Source organism: Chiloscyllium plagiosum, unplaced genomic scaffold (genome assembly GCF_037043375.1).
Source record: "Chiloscyllium plagiosum isolate Xiang-an unplaced genomic scaffold, Cpla_swu_hap1 HiC_scaffold_1, whole genome shotgun sequence".
Classification (NCBI taxonomy): domain Eukaryota; kingdom Metazoa; phylum Chordata; class Chondrichthyes; order Orectolobiformes; family Hemiscylliidae; genus Chiloscyllium; species Chiloscyllium plagiosum.
In genome coordinates this window covers 46016102-46037624 of record NW_028270139.1, presented here as the reverse complement: position 1 = coordinate 46037624, position 21523 = coordinate 46016102, and the positions used below count along the sequence as shown (strand labels likewise).

Here is a 21523-nt window from a genome sequence, read left to right as displayed (position 1 = left end):
AATTAGATTTCTGCAGTGGTCAGCACTGAAATCACAATTTATCTTTACTACAAATATGGCATTGAATGATGGACAACATTTATTGTGAACACGAACTAAAATGCAAATATTACAACTGTAAGCTTGTCCAATTTGCTGACATTAAGGAAGTGGAAGAGAGAAAGAGGAAGCAGTTAAAAGTTTGTTGAAGGTAAAGACCAGTTGTGCAATTGGGTAGACAAATAAAATGACAGATGTAAAAATCACATGTTGGAACCAAATGTGACTCATTACACAATAGAACAAAATCAGAAATTTAGAATGAGACTCAAATAAGAGTGCTCATGATCACGATATGAAAAAGCATTTTCCAGACTAATAAAATGCTGCATAATGCCAAATAGCATCCTCTTGCACCAAAACAATGATTCTGTGATCAATCAGAACAATATAAAACCCCAAGAGTGTACAACCAACCTGTGCGTCAGTTGTTTGTTAGCTCAAATTAAAAAAAATGAAGCTAAACAATTTCACAATCAAAGTGCCAGATCTAAGCTCTACAGTCCTGCCACATCCAGCTGTGAATGGTGATCAGTTTAACTCACTGGAGGCAGCTCCACAAATATTCTCATCTTCAATGATAGGAAGGCCCAGCACAGCAGTACAAAAGATAAAAGGCTGAAACATTTGCAACAATTTTCAGCCAGCAGTACCGAGTGGACGACCCATCTGTCTCCTCCAAAAGATCTCCATCATCACATATGCCAGTCTTCAGCCAATTCGATTCATGCAAAGTGATATCAACAAACAGCTAGCGGCTGGATACTGCAAAAGCTATGGGCCCCAAAAACATTCCAACAGTAATGAAGGCTTGTACTCCAGAACTTGCAGTACATCTAACCAAGCTGTTCCAGAACATCTACAGCATTAGCATTTATCCAACAATGTGGAAAATTGCCCATATCATATCCAAAAAAAAAGGACCCAACCCAGCCAATTACTGCCCCAATCTATAATCGATCAGAAAAACAATGAAAGGTGTTAACAACACTACAATCAAGCAGCACCTATTCAGTGATGCCCAGTTTGGTTTCCGCCATGGCCATTCAGCTCCTGACCTCATTACAGCCTTGGTTCAAACATGGACAAAACACCTGAATTTAAGAGATAAAATGAGACATCAAGGCCCCCTGGTAAAACTGGAATCAATGGGAATCGGGAGAAACTCTCCATTGGTTGGAGTCATGCATGGCACATAGGAAGACGGTTGTGCTTGTTGGAAGTCTGTTACCTCAGCAGCTCCAATGATCTTTTCACTGTTAAATAGGGATGTTCACTGATTATTGCACAACATTCATCACCATTCGTGACTCCTCAGATACTGAAGCAGTCCATGTGCAAATGCAACAAGCTTGAGCTGATAAATGGCAAGTAGCAAATGCCAGGCAATGACCATCCCCGATGAGATACAACACTATTGCCCCTTGACATACAATGGCATTACAATCATCGAATTACCCACTCCAACATCTTGGAGATTACCAGCGAACAGAAACAGAACTGAAAAGCCATATAAAATGGTTACAGGTAACTAGAATACTATAGTGAGTATCACATGCCCTGATTACCCAAAGCCCATCGATGGTTGACAAGGCACAAGTCAGGACGGTGATGGAATACCCCCTACTTGCCTGGAACTCAGCTTCAGCAACCCAAGAAATCTTGACACCATCCAGAGCAAAGCAAACTGCTTGATTGTTTGTGAATGTAGTGCCACTCACTCCACCACCACTCAGTAGCAGTAGTGTACACCATCCACAAGCTACACTGCTCAAAATTCAAAGAGTCTTAGACAAACTCAGACTACGACTCAAAGACAAGAGCAACAAATATATGGGACCAGTACAACCTGCAAGTTCCCCTCCAAGCCACTCACTATCCTGACTTGGAAATATATCACCTCCAGTTTTGTTGGGTGAATCCTGGAATTCCCTCCTTGTGGGTCTACCTACAAAGTCAGAGTAGTTCAGGAAGGCAGCTCACAACCACAATCTCAAAGACAACTACCGACAGGATTTAAAAGCTGGCCCAGCCAGCAAGGCACACGTTCTATGAGTAAATAGTACAGATTTTAAATTCTAGGGTCCAGAATTTACAGCCAATGAATCTCAGCACTAACCTCAAAGAAATTTGCTGACAAAGATTTGGTGGTTTTGCAGCATAGATGTCACAATTCCCCCAACAAATCTGACATTCAGTCAAGGGGTTCTTCAGGCATCTAGCAACAGTGATGACATTATGCTGATAAGCACCCAGCCCAACTGAAGAATCTTCAGACAATCAACCAAGTAAAAAGCACTCATTAATATCAGTTTGAGAAAAATCAATATTGGAATGTAGGCATGGGATTAAGGTAGGAGCTGATATAAACAATTTAAAAATGTGGGAATATCTCATGGGAAAATTAGAAATTCCAGAAATAAATTATTTTTCTCTAGATGAGCAGGGTTGTTCAAAAGAAATTATCAGTTTTGTACACCATTAAAATGCTTACTGCATCACATTCACCAATTTGCAACTGTCTTAAGGATGCATAGTGGGAATAAAGGCATGGAAGGCAAAGTTCTGATCAACTCAGCAATCTTCAGTTCTAAAAGTGCAACTTGTGGAGAAGCATAGAATCACTAACAGCAACATTATTCTGCACTCGAAGTTGCAGTCAATACCAAAAAAGTAATAATGATGAATATTGACAGTTTCATTGCTTTTACTGCAGCATATTCCTGGCCAGTACCATGTGCATTTTCTAAAGCATTGTGCATTTCTTCCTTGGTTTACTAATTTTACCTTTTAAATGATTCAATAGCCCCTTTTATAATTACATTTTGTGGTAGGACAACTCTCCGCAGAAAGATGTTTCTCACATCTTCACCATGCAGCGTCAATAGTTTACTGTACTGGATGCGTACCTCAGTACTGATTCACCAATCATTGGAAGGCCTAGCTCTATTAACCTTTTCAAAATAAATCAAAATTCTAAAACCACTATCATTCCTATTAAGTATACCCTCCACAACTGGAAATAGCTTGTGTCTAAAGTCATTCCTTGTAACCACAGCCAGAACTAGAACAGTGAGCGCTAACTGGAATTATACAATGTTGAGGTGTCCACACCATGTGATGAGGCCAATTATGACTATGGGCACACTACACAACAGATTTGTGCTCGACTCCAGCCCCATTATCACTAAGCGTAACCAAAATGTTAATGTTCCCACCATGGTACAAACACCCAGCTCTATTCAAATCTCTGCCACAGTTGACTTAATGTTTACTTTTGCAAGATTATGTTGGCCTATGCCTTTTAGCTATTTGCTTCACACTTTTTAAGAAACCATCTATTGGAGCACCAAGGTTTCCTCTCCCTGTATTTCATCTTTGATCCTCGGAGTCAATACTTCCATTCTTTACTTCCTTTCTAAAAATGCATCACCTCAGCCCTCCTGTATAACATGCTCTTAGTTACCTCATATTCTTTATTTCCCAGTTTAAAGTTACTTTCTGTTGAGCATAAAAATATTTCTATTCTACATTTTATGCATGTGCAGAATTATTTATTAGATTTCTTCCTGGCTAACACAAATATAATTTAGACAGGCATCATAATTAAGTTGATATGCTGTGGGTTTTTTCCTATTACACAACAGCAACTTTTATGATAAGCTGGTCTCAAAAGAAGATTAAAATTTCAATTGGGATTTTTTTAAAAATTAACAGATATGGATATCATTACAGTTTTAAACCAGACTTTTAATGTCATTAATTGGAGTTTGAAAGATGTGGGCTTTTTTATACAAGTTATTGTGGTGAATCATTTGGGTAGTGCACTAGCTCAGTTGCTGATTATTCTCACATCTCCAGTGCCTTTTCCCTCTTTAGGGATGCTGCTTCACTGTTGAGTGAAGGCCGAACAGTCAAAATAAACTGAAATCACACTACTCCACTTTGTTGCCACTGTGTGACCATAATATGTTTTATTGTAAAATTGCCTATGTGCTTATTCAGCTTTGGTTGTGAAATTTGTTTTTAGCAATTTCATTGTTAATAACGTGGAGATGCCGATATTGGATTGAGGTGGACAAAGTTAAAAATCGCACGACACCAAGTTATAGCCCAACATGTTTATTTGGAAGTACTGCTTCTTCATCAGGTAGCTAATGGGGCAGGAACATAGGACAAAATTTATAGCAAAAGATTAGTGTCATAAAACTGATGAAATCTACTGAACAAACCTCGCTTGCTATTAAGTCTTTCAGAATGGGTGGCAGGTTTTGATTCATTAATACACAAGTTCCAGAACTTTCCTGAGATAACTGAAGATTTTACACAAAAAAAAGTGACATCTCAGCTCAGACAATGCATTAAAAGGTGAATTAAGAGTGTATGCATTCCAATCTTGAGTCAGACTGGTTCTACTTCGAAAGTAGGGATTGAGAAAATGCCACATGGATTGACTGCCAACAGATGGTGTGCTTTTTTGAACAAAATAGCATATATCTGCTCCACTAGCTACCTGAAGGAACAACTCTCCAAAAGCTTGTACTCCCAAATAAATCTGTTGGACTATAACCTGATGTTGTGTGATTTTTTTAAACAATGTTAATGATGGCAACCAATTCTAGTCACCTAACAGTTGTTACATCAATAAACTGCAAACCAAACTCCAATTCCACATCTACAAAATAATCAGTAGGTTGATAACGAAACTTCAACTAGAAATAATTGGCAATATTATCAAGTTACTTTCATTTCAAAATTTAAACAAGATTGCAAGGCACCATGCTGCAGTTATCAAGAGCATGAAAATACAGCCCTGTTGTAAAAACGCAAATTGCATTAAAAAAGTTGTCCATTGCTATAGAATTCTATATTTTCTCCTCAACTTCAGTTTTATTACTTCTCCCCGCAACATTTGTACTCAACTGATAAAACAAATAAGCCACATGTAACATGCAATTGATAGAATTGGTCAGTTCCCAGGGTTGCCACTTTAAAACTGCCTGAAAATACAAACTTTTCCCACCTGAGTTTTAGTTAGACTTCCACTTGGAGACAGCTACCAATATCACTAAGCCATTCCTAGACGGAAGTATATGCTCCCTCCATGAAACAAATGGACTCCCTCAGCTAGAATATCTTGCGACCTTAACTCCTTGCCAGGATAAGGAGGATGGGTCAAGTCGATGCTATTACCAACCAGCAAAGCTGGCAACCAAGTTGCTCACTAAGCATTCAGACAAATCCAAGGCCCGGAAAAAGAGATGGTGACAATGGAAAAGATGGCAATAATTAGAATAAGTAGCTCCTATAGCATTTCTTCTTGCTATTTCTAAGATTGTAAAACAGAATTGCCAATCAGGGCACATAGGGAAACATTAGTGCAAAGGTTTGGCCTAAGAATCTTTTAAGGAGCGCATTAAAGGAAGAAAGGTCAACCGGCAGAGAGATTAAAGGAACAAATTCTAGAGTTTATGATCTAGACAATTGAAGATAGAATCACTAATGGTGGAACAGTTAGATTGCAATACATTAGGGACCATGTTTAAAGGAATGCAGATAACTTGAGATTTATGAGACTGGATGAGATTAATCAGTTAAGAACTGCAAGAGTATGAAGGGATCTGGAAACTGAATGGATTTTTTTCCCCCCCAAAATCAAAATGCTGCTTAGCTAGGAGCTAGCATAGGTGATTAAGCACAGTGCTAATTGACAAATGGGATTTAGTTCAAGTTAGCACACATGCTGGGTTTTGGGAGATACCACAGTTATATGATGGGTAATGTCCTGAAAACTTAACTCGGAGTGCCTTCAAATAATTAAGTTGCAAGGTTACAAAGGAATTGGTTAGGGTTTTGGAAGAAGAGATGGCACTGTTTCAGAGGTAGAAATATTGTACGCTGTCTCAGTGATGTGGACAGAAGTTTATATCATGTTGAAATACAACACTAAAATTTTGAAAACGTGTTGCTGGAAAAGCGCAGCAGGTCCTGCGCTGTCCTCACCTTCTCCTACTAAAATTTTGAATGCCTAGTTCAGCCTGAGATGAGAATGGAAAGGACCAAGTCAATGACTAGGGAGCAGGACTCGTGACAATAGCAGATATTGGTTTTGGTATCTCAACATCGAGTTAGAAGAAATTTCTGCTCATTCATTGAGTTGGAAAAGCATTCTGACAATATAAAATCGGAAGCAGTATCAAGAGAGGTGGTACAGTCACTGTCGCAACTTGTATGTTGACATATTTGAAATGTTGGGTGAAGGGAAAACATGCACACGAGAAAAATGTAGGAGCTGGCAAGGACAGATCAAATCACTGGAAAAATAATACCAGCAAAGATTTGTAAAACATCCCATCAGTAGAAGGTTACATGTTCTGAATAGGACAACTAAAACTGGAAGCTTTTAATAAGAGAAAAGCAGACAGTCATACTGTGACATGCAATCTGTACATTAAACCCAAAGAATGTTACCATCAACTGAATATAGGCCCAAAAAATTTCATACAAGATTGTATCTCAGCTGCTGCCGCTATTCAAGGGTGTATTCAGGCTTAGGTAACAGCAGGTAACTTACAATCAAAGAGTTTTAAACATCTGAACCCAACTTAAATTCATTTGCCTGGCTGAAGGTAATTGCAACCTTACACCTATTTCCTCTCCAATATATTATTCATTGAGTCTAGAGGAACGAAGCACAATTTTCAGCTGCCAAATATTATGCTGTGGCCATTTGCAACAAACTACCTTAGTGGGCTTCAACAGATTCTACGTCAAGATAACTAACTTATTCCTCATTACAATGCAACTAATAGACAAAGCCAGCTATCTGTACAACAATTAATTTAATGGAAACATTAGAAAATGCTTTCAAAAAACTAGCGATAAAGTTGTTTTGTTTCTTTGTACCACTCAAATCAGTTATGTCACTTTAATAATGAGCCTAATGCTACATTACCGCCATGGCTCCTCACAGCAAGTCTAAAGAAAACATGTTAGATTTGTTGAGGCTAGCTGCTAGGAAGATTCAATAACAAAAACCATGTTTTCTTAAGTTGGATTTTTTCAGAGGTCAACCGCAACAAAATGTTAAATCTTATACTGTAACCAGATTTGCCATTTAGAGGTAGCAGCACGAATAAATCAATTGTAAATCAAGCTGTTCTACTTCTATACGGAAGAGTTCCCAGTCTAGACAGGGAAACAGGAATGAGAGAGGTGGTAGCCATTATACATTTTTTATCTCAGCAGAATTGCAGAGCGAGATTTCATACATGTACAGTTATTATTTTAGGTTTTCGTGTTGATCAGAGATTGAACTGCAAGGAAGCTGTTACCTGCACACAGAACTAATTCTGTGCTCTGGATTTCATATGAAGTGTTGCTGAGAAAATTGAACCTGTCCATCCTCCAATTTTCTGTCTAATGGGCAGAACATCACAAACTGATAACTTAGAGATGCTGCCAGGCTCATTTCTTTATACTGTATAACCATTCTGTTTGACATTGTTAAGTAGCTGAAGAACCGATTTCTAATTATCACTCTGTAAATGAAGTTGCATTTTTATGCAAACAAGACAGATTTTACTCAAGCAAACAAAAAAAAAAGGCAAAATTATTACTGAACAGTAAAATGCAAACTTGACGTTTAGGATAGTTCATTCTAATATGGTTGCATTTACAACTCAATTTATAGTTTATGTATTGTAAAAATCAAGGAATGCTTTATTTCATATCAATACTGAACAATTTTACATCATAACAAGGTAGGTTATAAACAATAGTTGGATTGGTGTTTCCTAGAATTTGATAGTCTAACTTTCCTGCTACAATCGTGACTGATATTCAACGCAACTATCCAGTCCAAGTATATGCTCACAAGAACAATATCAGTTTCCCCTCACATTCACGTATTTGCTTAAGTAACGATATTCATTTTAGTAATTAGGTCACTAAACAATAATCTTAATATATTTAGGAATGTTCTAGTATCTGCAACAACCCTTGGCAACATTGAGAACATGCATTTTCTTTAAGAGCAATAAGTATGGTCACTAAAGGGGAAGCAATTACAAACAGGTTCACTGATGTGCTTAGAAAATGGAGAACAACATGTTATGAAATACGCATTATCAGATACCATTCAATATAAAAATGGTTTTCTAAATTTACAATTTAACAATGCAGCATTGTTTTGTTTATAACAAGCTATTTTAAAATCTAATGTAATGCTAGAATTTATTTTAATGCATTTAGATTGTGATTTGCTCAATGTGTAAGATTAGGATTTAAAGTAGCATCCCAATTTTATACATTACCATTAAATGGCACTCCAACTGGAACTCTATCAACAAACTGATTTGAACCCCATCTACCACCCTCTGAAAAAAGAACTGGAAATGACATCAACTCAAGGAAACCTAAACACAAATAGAAAGCGGGACATACCAGCGCTCAACCAGAGGCTCATTGATGTTAATTAATACAATGACAAAACATCTGAAAACAAACCTTCCAGCTCAGCGAGCAAATTTACATCCATTACCAATAAAGTTCAATATTTGACTAAACTATTAGCTTAGAAAATGAGTAATTTTTGTAGATTAACAACAAAACATTTCGTAAGAGGAAAACTGCAGAAATGTCAAAATTGCTGAATTCCCAGAGCTATTCGCTCAATTTCGAACGTGCACATGGTTCCCCATTTGGAGGCTTTCCCCTTGTACTCTTCTTCACAAGTACCTACTTCACTGACAGTACAATGGACTGCAGGCTATTCTGTTATAATTTTTGAAATGTGATCTTTCGATTCATATTCTCCTCTTGGCATAGAAAGGATGAGGAAAAACTCAATAAGTCATGGGAAAGTCATCAGAGACTGTGACTGAACAATCAGACAGCTATGAACTGATTGGAGGGAACTGCTATAAACTCAAAATGTCATGCCCAATGAAAACTGTTGAATATTTCAGGTCAATTTGAAAGATAAAGGAATGGCTTCTAATGCTATTTAGATGAACTTTCAGAAGCAGTAATTAATGTTCCTCATTGCTTTCGTTTCATTAATAACCTATAAATGTGGGTCAACATTGGTTAGGAAGTAGCAGGTAGGGATTTTGAATTATGTATTCTAATTTGGAGGATGTGACAAGCAGAGTGCCCACAGAATTGGCATTGAGACATTAGTTTTTCCACTGTACAGTTGTGAGATGTGATTCAGATAACACTTCTGCCTTTGTATGAAGTTGCAGGTTGAAGTCCTACTCTAGGTGTGGGCACAATGTTAGAGGATTGCAATGCTAGAGGTGCCATGTTTTGAATAAGACATTAAACCAAAGACCAATTAGCTTTCCCAGTTGACGTAAATGATCTACAAGCAATATTGACTATACTGCCAACATTCTTAAAACAAAATTTGAGTCAAAATCTGATCTGATTAGATTTCCAGCTTGAACAAACTTTATGTTAAACTATAAGGATATCCAGAGGAGAATATATTGTTAAATATATTCTTCAAAATGGTATTAAGCTAATTGCTTTAATCTGACTGGCTGAAACATTAGGACCTGTGCTGCAACTTCACAAAGAAGCCAAATATCTGCCTACATAAAAACCACGAGCAAATACAACACTAAGTTAGGGATTTCACATAAAATACCTTTTTAATATAAGTTATTTAACATTCTATACATGGACAAGAGTAGAAAATGCATTCAAGACCATTAAGATCTCAACAGCTATTATACTAAAATGCTTTGTCTGTCTTAATTTAACATTGGTGCTTAAGTTATTTTAAAATATATTTTATACTATAAAAATATTATACAGTTGAATACATTTCTGATCAAGAACATCACTTGAGATCCACATAATATTGACTCTTGGATTTAATCCCTCACTCCCAAAGTGTGAGTATACTTAATGTAATTTTATGTAACTGTTCTGCTAATTGACATACATCGTTCATAAAGACAAAAAAAGCAAACATCCAACATTGCACTTTTATTAAATCTTTGTGTTAACAGTACTACACTGATTAACTGCAAGTGAACCCATCATGCCCATCATTGTACTAACTGAATGAGACAAGGATTAAAGGAAAGCTACAACAGCAGAGCTACAGAAACAGTTTTGAATTCACAACTTTGAAACTTCCCTTACGTGACTATAAATTTTGATGTTACATATATATTCTCAATGAAGTACGTAAAACTTCTCATTGAAGCATGTTTGACTATAAGGCAGTATTTTCAAGTATAGGGCTGAGTGTCCTGAAAGAGACAGACACAAATAGTCTCCTTGCTGGTCTCAGATTTGTGGAAGTCTAAATAATTCCAAAAAAAAAAAAGAATTGTTTTATTTGGTTGCCTATATTAATTTCTTGCCTGCTTCCCTGAAGCCGTTGAGCCAAACTACAGTGCAGCTACGTAGGGCCCATCACATTCATGATGCGCCACTTTAGATGAGCATTCTAACATTACAACTAATTTACCTTCACAAAATATATGTGGGAACACAACGGCAACACATTTCTTAATCCAGAATGGCTGAACAAACTTCCAGTTTTCCTCACTGGAATAAAATCCCGGAGTTTATTATTGTAATAATTCATGGTATATGTTCACACACATCTTGGGTTTGTGATATTGCAGCGCAGCTCCTAATGTTTCAGCTAGTCAGATTAAAGCAATTAGCTCAAAAAAACACCATTTTGAAGAATATGTTTAAAAATGGATTCTCCTCTGGGTGCCCTCATGGTATTTTAACATAGGTAATGCATTTATCCAGGTCATCATTAGCGGAGTTCTGCTAGCTTTAACTATCAATGCATACCTGTACTAACAGTCTGACAGGGAGTCAGAAGCAACTTGAAGTGAGTACAAAAAAATGCATAAAGATGCCTGGAATCATAATAGCACTGAAATTATTTTTAAAAAATAATTGTACCTCTAACTTTATACAGAACATTGATGAGACTACATCTGGAGTATAACGTACAACACTGGTAATCTTTATTTAAGAGATGAAAATGCATTGCAAGCAGTTCAGAGAAAAATTACTAATAATGAGAATGGGAAAATTGTTTATTGGGTTTGTAGCTTTAATTTAGAAGAGGAGGATGCAACTTGATAGAATTGAAGGGATCTCAAAGGGGTCTGGACAGGACGCATGTGGAGAGGATATTTAATCTCAGATTCTAGAATTAGTGGTCACAAACTAAAAAACATTGGAGCAGAATTTTCTTCGCTTAAAAGTCAGAAATTCTCTTCCTCATATTGCAATAGAAGCAAGATTTTTAGGGCCGAGGTGGATGGATGCTTGATAGAAAAAAAAAAAGGTTAAAGATTATCAGGAGTGAGCAGAAATGAGGAGTAGTCAAGTCAGCCATTACCTTATTGAATATTGGAGAAAACACAAGCGGCTGATTGGCCTACTCCTGCTCTTAATATCTGCGTTTGCATTTCATTTTAATTCAATTCCTTCATCCAACTCAATAAATCTCAGGAAATTATACAAGAATGAAACAGGCATACAATGTCAAAACAAATGAGGTAGTTAATAGAGAAGATAGAATAAAATAGTAAAACTATCCTTTGTCAAATTTAAAATGGTTTCTGGCGAATCTTCAGGGAAATTAAATTTTAAAATTATTTTTATGTCAAAAAAAGCACGTCCTGTTCTTACCTGTAAAGGTAACAGAGTGTTGCTATTGTTGTCCGTCCTGAAAACATTGTCTTCAATCCAAGATTTTGGTGGCAGTGTTGGAGCTGACCGAGGAAATTTGGGTGGTGCTATAATATTACTGGAAAAAGGTTTCTTCAGTGGAGAGATTTGGTTCATGGTTGTTGGCATTCCTACACCTCCAGATCTGCGGTGATCCCTTGTCTGCATGCCTCCCCAGGACACTCCTGCACTCCAGCCACTGCTCTGGTGGCTGTTCCATGGAGACTGTTTCATTATGGGCTGATAATATTAAACCATAAGTTATAAATACATAAACATTTAAACAGAAGAAGTGTACTAATACATAATTTAGCACAAAGACATGTATATTTTTAAGGGCTGGAGTATCGCAATGGAAGTTGGGAAAGGCTCAGTTTGTCTCCATGGTTAAAACCTTAGTGCACAGGCAGTACATTTGTTAATACATTTATTAAAACCTTGATATTTAACCTAAGGAAAATCTACCAACTACTATAACAAAATACTAAGAGATTTTACAAGGGAAGTTTTATTTTTAAAGATATCCAGGGTAGTCAAACATCACTGATCTGACAGTTGAGAGAAAAGTAATTAGCCAAATCCCCTCTGTAAGACTGTCATGATTTTTATTTTAAAAAGTTCAAGACAGACACTAAATGTACAGTAGGTAATAGAAATAGGGTATAAAATCAGTAATATTAAAAAGCATACAAAAATATTTTACATTTTACCAATATATTTCCTAATCAAATCACTGCAGAAACGTATTAGGCAGATTAAAAATGCAACTTCCAATCTATCCAGTTTAAATTTAAATGCTCTGTTGTCAATATGAAATACAGATAGACCTGTGGGATTCCAGATTTGCCTAGATGATGTTCCATAACAATGTAGCAATGATGGAAGCATATTCGAACATTATGGAAAAGGTCCAAGCCTAATCCAAAAGGCTTAACAAACACAAACAGTCCTACTGCATTCATTAGCAGCCTAGTAGAGTTTTGTTTTGGCTGTTGTGCAATAGAATTTTTCCAATCCCCATTGTTTGGCTCTCTCGTTCGGCGTAACATACATTGCATTTGCAGTTATCCAGTGTCGTTGAAAACATAGTGCACTATTTCAACTTCAACAAGCATGATTTTATGTAAATCAGTCAAATTATGTTTGAATCATATTTAATTATTTGAACAAACAAATAATATGCAATGTTGGCAAAGAACCTTGCTCCCTATTTTAAAGGGCCAGGCAGAACTGAAAACAACCTTCTCGCTGTACATGTAATAAACTGCACAGTAATTTTCCACTGCATCCCTATCCCTGCATCATGCCCCTTCTGTTCACATCCAATACGCTGTAGTGTTAGGCTGAATACCGCACCTATTTTTTAAAGAAATTTAAGTGAAATTTGGTTCATTGGTAATGGAGAATAAATTATTTTCCCTGCTTTGGATAATTACCAAGCTTTAGCTAACGATCTTTATATAAACGTAAAACCGGCGACGGGGAAAACAACATTCAAACGAATTCATGAATTGCACACAATAAGTAGTATTTCGCAAATATATTTAGGTAATTGTAAATCAGAGCATTTAACTTCAACTAAGGTGTGGCTGCAGAACGTCAGAGATTTGAAGGTTTCTTTTCGTAATCTTCTCCAGGCGTTGCCACCTCATACTATGCACCAATTTAAAATAAAACAGAAAAAAAAATGTATCCAGACCCCTGGGATTCCCCACTGCTCCCCAGCAGGTTACAGGGAAGAAATCCTGTACATTGGCAGTAAGGTTCAACCTGCCGTCGGAGGCACCTCGGCAACCGCGACAAACGGTGTTGGGGGCATATCAAAAAGAGAGATTTAAACAGATAATGCAAATCCGTACGAATCAAGTTTAGATATGAAAGACCGAGCCTGTGCATTAACCAGCACTGTCATGCTCGCTGAGCCCACCGGGGGCATTAACATAGGGAGCCGGTCACTGTTAGCGCAGAGGGCGGAGGGTGGGCTCTCCCCATGCCCTTACCCGGTGGTGGTGGGCGATTGAGAAAAAAAAAGGAGCTAGCTCAACAGGCTCGAATTAGATATGGGATGCAAAACTGCAAAACTGACTGTGGCTGAGTTCAATCCCTCCACAGGCTGAGGCAGCGCTTTAGAATAAAATAAAAACCGTGTCGGAGAAACTTGGCAGATCCGTGGTTAAGGGGAGCGTTTAGATTCGGATACGACTCGTTGGGCAGTTAGTGTCGGAGGCTAGGGTCTGCCTACTCCAACCGGGATATCAGAGCATAAGGCATCTCCAGCAACCCGGAGACAGGGACGTTACCAGGGAGAGAGACACACACACAGATAGACAGGGATAAAGTCTGCTTTACACTGATGACTTGACCCAAAAGCGGTACCTGATGGTGGTTGTAGGTGCTCCTCTGGTGAGGGAAAGCGGCCTGGTGTTGGGGGTGATGGTGATGGTGAAGGCCGACAGGAGATCGCCGGCTCTGCTGCTGAGGTAAGGGGGAGAAGTTAGTGCCTCCGCCTCCTCCCCCGCCGTAACCCTGGCTCATCCCGGCGAAGCTCTGAAAGAGGACCGTGCCGTTAATGGAGGGGATGCCGTGGAAAAAGCTGTCTTCAGCGGAGTTAGGCACCGGGCAGGTTCCGGGGCCGGCGGCCGACAGTGCCGGGGTATTGGCGGCGGCAGAGGCGGGCGGAGTGCTGACTTGGGCGGCGGGAGCCGGCGACCAGGCGGTGCCGAAGCCGGTGAGAGCGGCGACCGGAGAGGGCGAGGAGCCGTTACTGCTGCTGCTGCCTCCGCTGCTGCTGCTGCTGCCGGCGCCTCCGCCGGCGGATACCCCTCCGCCGCCGCCGCTGCCGTCCGGGTGATGGTGGAGCTGCTGCTGCTGAAAGCCGGCGCCGAGTCCCGGTAACATCCCGATGCCGCCGCCATTAGCCGCCGTCATGTTACCGGGAGACTCCATCAGCCTGTGGCCGCCGCGGTGCTGCTGGCTGCTCTCCGCAAACTTCAGAGCGGCATCGGTGGAGGAGAGTCTGTCCGTGTCCCCGCCTCCCTCCTCCTCCTCCTCCTCCCCGGGGCTGAGAGGCAGGGGGCGGCCTCGGAGCTGAGAAACAGGAGGAGGAGGAGGATGACTCGGTATGGTCAGGATGTCCGGACACTGGGTGATGGTGATGTCTCCCTCCTCCTCCTGCTGCTGCTGCCGCCGCTGGCGACTGAAACCACGGGCTGGCGGTGCGGAGACCGGGCGGCCGGAGGAGGTCGGAGCTGGGCGAGTCGCGCTGAGGCTGATGTCTGTCGTCCTGTCCGGCATCAGAAGGTCATCATCCTGCATAACAAGGAGGGGTCTGGCAGTTTGTGGAGCCGGGAGGGAGGGAGGGAGGCACTGACAGAGAGATAGAGTGTGGAAAAAAACACACACACACAAAAGAGGCGGAGGAAGAGGAGGCGGCGCCGGTAGCAGCCCCGGGAGGATTAGAGTTAAACAGGGGCCGCGGCGGGTAGGACACACCGCCGCCACTAACACCGCTTTAGGACATTGGGTAAAGACCCCATCTCCCGCCGCCCATTAACGACAATGAGTGTGATGGGCCGAGTGCCGGTTTAACTCCACCGGGGGGGGACCATTGCGGTTTACACCTGGCGCCGCGTGTGCTTACGGTTTATTTCCTACCGGGGTCCCCTCCCCGCCTCTATGATATGATGGACAGTTTGAGAGTGTGCCTCTCCCGCCCCATTGCCCCCTTTTTTTTGTCTCCCTCTCTCTCTCTCTCTCTGCCGACTCCGCTCTTTTCGGTTCCAACCTGCGTCCGCACCCAGTCACCCCGCCCGAACGAACGCGCACACCGGCTGTTTCCAGGCTCCCCGCCCCGGTAGGTGTTTTGCGTATCGCGCGCGTTTCTCCCGCACGTCGCACAGTTTCGAGACGCCCCGAGGTAGTTTTGGTACCGGCGTCATCGTCACGTGGGAGCACGCGCGCCGCGCCGTGGGAAAACAAACCACCGCGAGGTTTAACCGTCACTGTGCCGGTGGGAGACCGGCGGCGTAGGCGCAGGGAGAGGTTAACTATCAGGAGTAACTCTACTGTTTAATCCTTAGCTGTATCAGCGCTAAAAGTCGCCGCACGTCGTTTAATCTGAGTCAGACATGACGTGCTCCTAAGCAAATCGCTCATTGGACTCGTTAATAACTCAGCCGGCCTGGCGGCTTCTGCGGAGAGAAAGCAGAGAGTTAACGCTTCGGGTGTAACAGTCCTTCATATTTAAATGAGGTCTTGTGGCGCTTCCCATGACCACCATTGCAAGCTCATCCCAGATTGAAGCTTTGGTTTGATAATCGAGTGATAAGCTTTCAGGCTATGTTACTAACTCAACTCATTTGTGACTGTCTAATTATGGTGTGGCTTTCCACTTCAAGTGAGCTCCTCAGTGTTTGGACTAAAACCTTGGCCATAAGATAGGGAACAGGTGGGTACGTTACTTACATTTTATTTGTGCTGGTCATAAAGTTAAAGTTGTCACATGCATTGGAGAACATCTACCATTCTATTTTGAATGCACAGCTCAAGAGTTGACATTGGTGCAGAGTCACTGGCAAACAGGGAAATTGCAATGCATATCCTTGGAGACCTCTCTGGAGGTTAGAACAGTGTGGAAACAGGCCCTTAGGCCCAACAAGTCCACACCAACCCTCCGAAGAGGAACTCAACCAGACCCATTTCTCTCTGACTAATTCAGCTAGCAGAATGGGCAATTTAGCCTGGCCAATTCACCTGACCTGCACATCTTTGGACTGTGGGAGGAAACCAAAGCACCCGGAGGAAACCCACGCAGACACTGGGAGAATGTGCAAACTCCACACAGTCAGTCGCCCAAGGCTGGAATCAAACCTGGTACCCTGGTGCTGTGAGGCAGCAGTTCTACCCACTGAGTCACCATGAGCTGTCTCAGATTTTCTATGCTGGAATTTCCATTATGGAAGGCATCAAAGAGGGTAGTAGTAAAAGGTCTGTTAAAGAGAATTGGCACAAGCTTGCAGTTCCAGTCCATGTTCAATGAGAATAGGCTAGAGACCTGCCATTACCCAGGAATCATGTCCAGTGTAAGAAACTACAATGAGTTATTCAGCCCAGTCCATCATGCAAGCCAATCTTCCATCTACATTTTTCGCTGCCTTGGGAAGGCCATCAATATAATCAAAGACCCCTCCCATCCCAGTTATAATTTCTAAAATCGGGAAGATACAAAAGCTTAAACACACGTACCAGCAAAATCAAGAACTCCTGCTCCCGCACTGTTATCATACTTCCAAATGGACCTCAAATTTTAAAGTGTTGATCTTGCTTTATGTGCACCTTCTCTGCAGCTGTAACGTTGTATTCTTTGCTCTGTTCTGTTATTCTAATGTACTTTGTATGATACTTGCCTGTGCTGCACAAAACAAAACTTTTCATTGTACCTAGGAATATGTGAAAATAATAAATCAAATCAAATCAAAAACTGTTGGACTAAAGTGGAATTTCTCATGGAAGCTGAATTTCTTAATTATCCAAAGGTTGTTATTCTAACTATGTCAACAAATATGTAGAGATCCATGTTCTGTTCTAGCTGTGTTATTCCCCCTATGTGGATCAGGTCAAAGCTCTGCAGTCCTACCACATAAAGAATGGATAAATAAACAATAAGCCAGAGGAGGAGGCTCTACAAATAGTTTCACCCTTAATATTGGCAGAACCCAGGTCATTTGCAGGTCACTGAAAAAGATGAGCCTGAAGAATTTACATTTATATTGTCAGGAGTAAATGATCAACTTAACCTTCGAATGAAATTCCCAACATTGTAGGTCTGCAACTTTCAATTTGATTCAGTTTATTTCAGGTGTAGTCATTGGACGCCTTTAAAGTGGTGGGACTGACAACACTCCAGCTCTAGCATTGAAGATTTGTGCTTCCGAATTATTTGCATACCAAGCCAAGCTGTTCCAATCCATGTTCAACATTGGTATCTAACCTGCAATGTGGAAAATACCAATCCAGTCTGACCAATTACCATCCCGTGAGTCTATTTTCAATCATCAAAGTGATTGAGATATCCTTGACAGTGCTGCCAGTGGCACTTAATGAGCAATAACTTGCTCAGTGATGATCAGTTTAGGTATTATCAGACTCTAAATTCAATATGGCCTTGGATTAAACGTGGACCAAAAAGCTGAATTCCAAAGGTTAGGTACAAGTGACTGCTTTTGACATCAAGGCAGCATTTGACTGAGTGTTGCGTCAAGGAGACCTTGCCAAATTGAATTCATTGGGAATCAGTGAATATATCCAGCACAAAAGAAGGCGAGTTTGACTGCAGCAGACTGATTAATTCAGTTCAAGGACAAGGTGCAAGAATTTTTCGGGGTAGTATCCTTGGCCCAATCATCTTTGCTTCAACAGTAATTTTCCCTCTAACATAAGATCAGAGGTGATGAACAGTGTTCAGTACTATTCACAGCTCCTCAGATACTGAAGCAGTTCATGCTGACATGGCAACATTTAGGCTAACATTCAAATGCTTTTCATCGTTTATATAAATAATTTGGATGTGAACATAGTGATAGTAAGTTTGCAGATGATGCCAAAATTGGAGGTGTAGTAGACAGTAAAGAACGTTACCTCAAAGTAACTGGGATCTTGATCAGATGAGCCAAGGAATGGCAGATGGAGTTTTATTTAGATAGATGTGAAGTGCTGCATTTTGGAAAGGCAAATCAGGGCAGGACTTATACATTTTATGGTAAAGTCCTAGGGAGTGTTGTTAAACAAAGAGACCTTGGAGTGCAGTTTCATAGTTCCTGAAAGTGGAGTTGCAGGTAGATAGGATAGTGAAGACAACGTTTGGTTTGCTTGCCTTTATTGGTCAATGTATTATGGATAGGAGTTGGGAGGTCGTTGCAGCTGTACAAGATATTTATTAGGTCACTTTTGGAATACTGCGTGCAACTCTGGTTTCTGCTATAAGAAGGATGTTGTGAAACCTGAAAGGATTCAGAAAAGGTTTATAATGATGTTTTCTAGGTTGGAGAGTTCTAGCTATCGGGAGAGGCTGAATGGGCTGGGGCTGTTTTCCCTGGAGCATCAGAGGCTGAGGGGTGGTCTAATAGAGGTTTAAAAAACATTAGGAGGAGCATAGATAGCGTAAATATACAAGGTCTTTTCCCCAGGGAAGGGGAATCAAAACGAGAAGGCAAAGCTTTAAGGTCGGAGGGGAAAGATTTAAAAGGGACCTAAGCGGCAATGTTTTCATGCAGAGGGTGGTGCATGTGTGGAATGAGCTGCCAGAGGAATTGGTGGAGCCTGGTACAATTACAACATTTAAAAGACATGTGAAAGGGGACATGAATAGGAAAGTTTTAGAGGGATATGGGCCAAATGCTGACAAGTGGGATTAGATTTAATTAGAATATCTGGTTGGCATGGACGAGTTGGACCAAAGGGTCTGTTTATGTGCTGTACATCTCTATAACTCTGTCTCAAACGTGCCCAATAATGACCATTTTCCATGAAAAACCAAACCATCTTTCCTAGACATTCATCAGTGATAGGAATTTGATTCTAGTGATGTCAGTCACCATCACTGGTTGGAGAACTTGGTGGGACCTCTGTGTCACTTCCATTGATGACCTGATACCATTTAATTGCCTTCAGGCACTTAACAGGTTAGCATTGGGGCTTTCACATAATGATGCCTCCAAGACCTGCCAACCAAAATCTGTCAATTTTCATTGTCAGCAACATCAACAAGAGTAGTAGCTGCTACTGGCAATGACCCAAGGCCCAACTCAGAGGATGTCTATGTGTAATTAACTAGGGTGGGATAGGGAGGTGGCTGCTGGAGATGGAGTAGTGGAGTCAAGGACGGGGTGGCTTTCAAATGACTCCTGCTCATTTGATTTGGCAATGTGCTTGTCAGGGAATCTATGCTGGGCAGTTTTCAGGCACAACAGAGGATTCATACAAGTCCCGCTATATTGCTGAGTTATCATGTTTTTGGTCATCAGAAAGTGAGGCAGAGGGTGAGGGATAGAAGAAGGGGACTAAATCAAAAATAAAGTTGGCGGAAATTAAGCACTCTATCCCCATGGTGCCCACGTCTCCCTCGAGGCATTGAGAGCATTGATGGACACTGCATGCTCTCTCGCTGAGCTATCATTAAACTCTTGGGATAATTGGTATCAAGTGGCTTATTAATGAACCCTAACTGACATTCTGTAGGTTAGTCATTTATTGATGTTCCAAAACCTGTTAATAGGCTCTTGTGACACAGTAGTAGTGCCCCTATCTCTGAACCGGAAGTCAATTCCTACGTACTGCAATGGAAAATTAACAGACTCTGTCTTGTTGGCAGTACTTGGGGGCACGTTTATACAAAAGTCCCAATGCTGGCTATTTAAGTGCCTGAAAGCAATTAAATTGCATTAGGCTTTTGTGTAATAACATCTCTGAACATGCTGATTAAAAATATCTCTAGAACCTGTTAATAGGCTCTTGTAGCACGGTGATAGTGGCCCTATCTCTGAGACAGGAAGCTTGGGTTCAAATTCCACCTGCTCTAGAGATGTGTGGTTACATCTCTGAATAGATTAGAAAATCCAAAACCTGTTAATCTATATAAGGCTCAAGTCAGAAACGTGGTAAAGTATTCACTACTTGCCTCAGTTTAATACAGCTCCAATGGCATTCAAGAAATTCAACACCATCATGAAAAAAGCAGCCTGTTGGATCAGTGCCTCATCCATTTCTTAAATGTTCACTTCCTCCAGTACCACCGCAATGTGCCAGCAATATGCACCCACTATCTACAAGATGTGCTGCATCAATTCTAGTGAGTCTGGCAGCAATATCTAAAGCCTACAAAATAATTTTAAAAATGAATCAGTTGAATAGGGACATGTGCCACACTGTAGGAGGCAGCACAAAGCATTGATGGAAGCCTAGGCACAAGCAACTCACACTTTGGCTTAAGGTTCAGTTGATAGCTTGTAACACAACTTCAAATTGAAGATGAATGTCATTGGTTTCAGGTTAACACCTTCAGTACAAACAAAGTTAAGTTTTAATATTTAAAATACTTGTCAAACCAATGATTGTCATTCTCAACTGTATTGCTTCTCTGATTTTTATTTTCCCTCTGCCTGAAGAAGTGATTCGCGACCAGGCTAAGATTGGTGCTGTCACTTGTTTTTCCTTATTCCTTTGATTAGATTCCCTACAGTGTGGAAACAGGTCCTTCGGTCCAACAAGTCCACACCGACCCTCCGAAGGATAACCCACCCAGACCCATTTCCCTCTGACGAATGCACCTAGCACTATGGGCAATTTAGCATGGCCAATTCACCTGGCCTGCACATCTTTGGACTGTGGGAGGAAACTGGAGCACCCGGAGGAAATCCACAGAGACACAGGGAGAATGTGCAAACTCCACACAGACAGTTACCCAAGGCTGGAATCTAACCTGGGTCCCTAGCGCTGTGAGGTAGCAGTGCTGACCACTGAGCCACCATGCCACCCACGACCTCTTTAAAATAAATGTTAGCCCATGCTTAACATTTATTTTAAAGAGGTCGTGGGCGGCACGGTGGCTCAGTGGTTAGCACTGTTGCCTCACAGCGCCAGGGACCTTTTATATGCTCCCATATGAATGTTTGATTCTAAAGATTTGCCTGAATTGGTAATTCACAGGTAAGAAAATTACTTCTAGAATAAATTTCTTTCCATATATGGCAACATGTCTTGGAACTCT

At 40.8% G+C, this 21523-nt stretch overlaps 1 protein-coding gene across 2 annotated transcripts in view; it reads right to left on the bottom strand.

Moving 5' to 3' along the window:
• Positions 1 to 15487, bottom strand: part of cpeb2 (cytoplasmic polyadenylation element binding protein 2) — a 120123-nt gene extending 104636 nt beyond the window's left edge. The window contains exons 1-2 of one of the 2 annotated variants that reach the window (XM_043694490.2): positions 14137 to 15487; positions 11722 to 12000 (exon numbers count right to left, since the gene is read on the bottom strand). In XM_043694490.2, the coding sequence (XP_043550425.2) occupies positions 11722 to 12000; positions 14137 to 15075 (1218 nt within the window). In that variant the 5' untranslated portion in view covers positions 15076 to 15487. The remainder of the gene's footprint in view (positions 1 to 11721; positions 12001 to 14136) is intronic. The other variant, XM_043694496.2, reaches the window with a different exon arrangement.
• Between the last annotated feature and the right edge of the window lie 6036 nt (positions 15488 to 21523).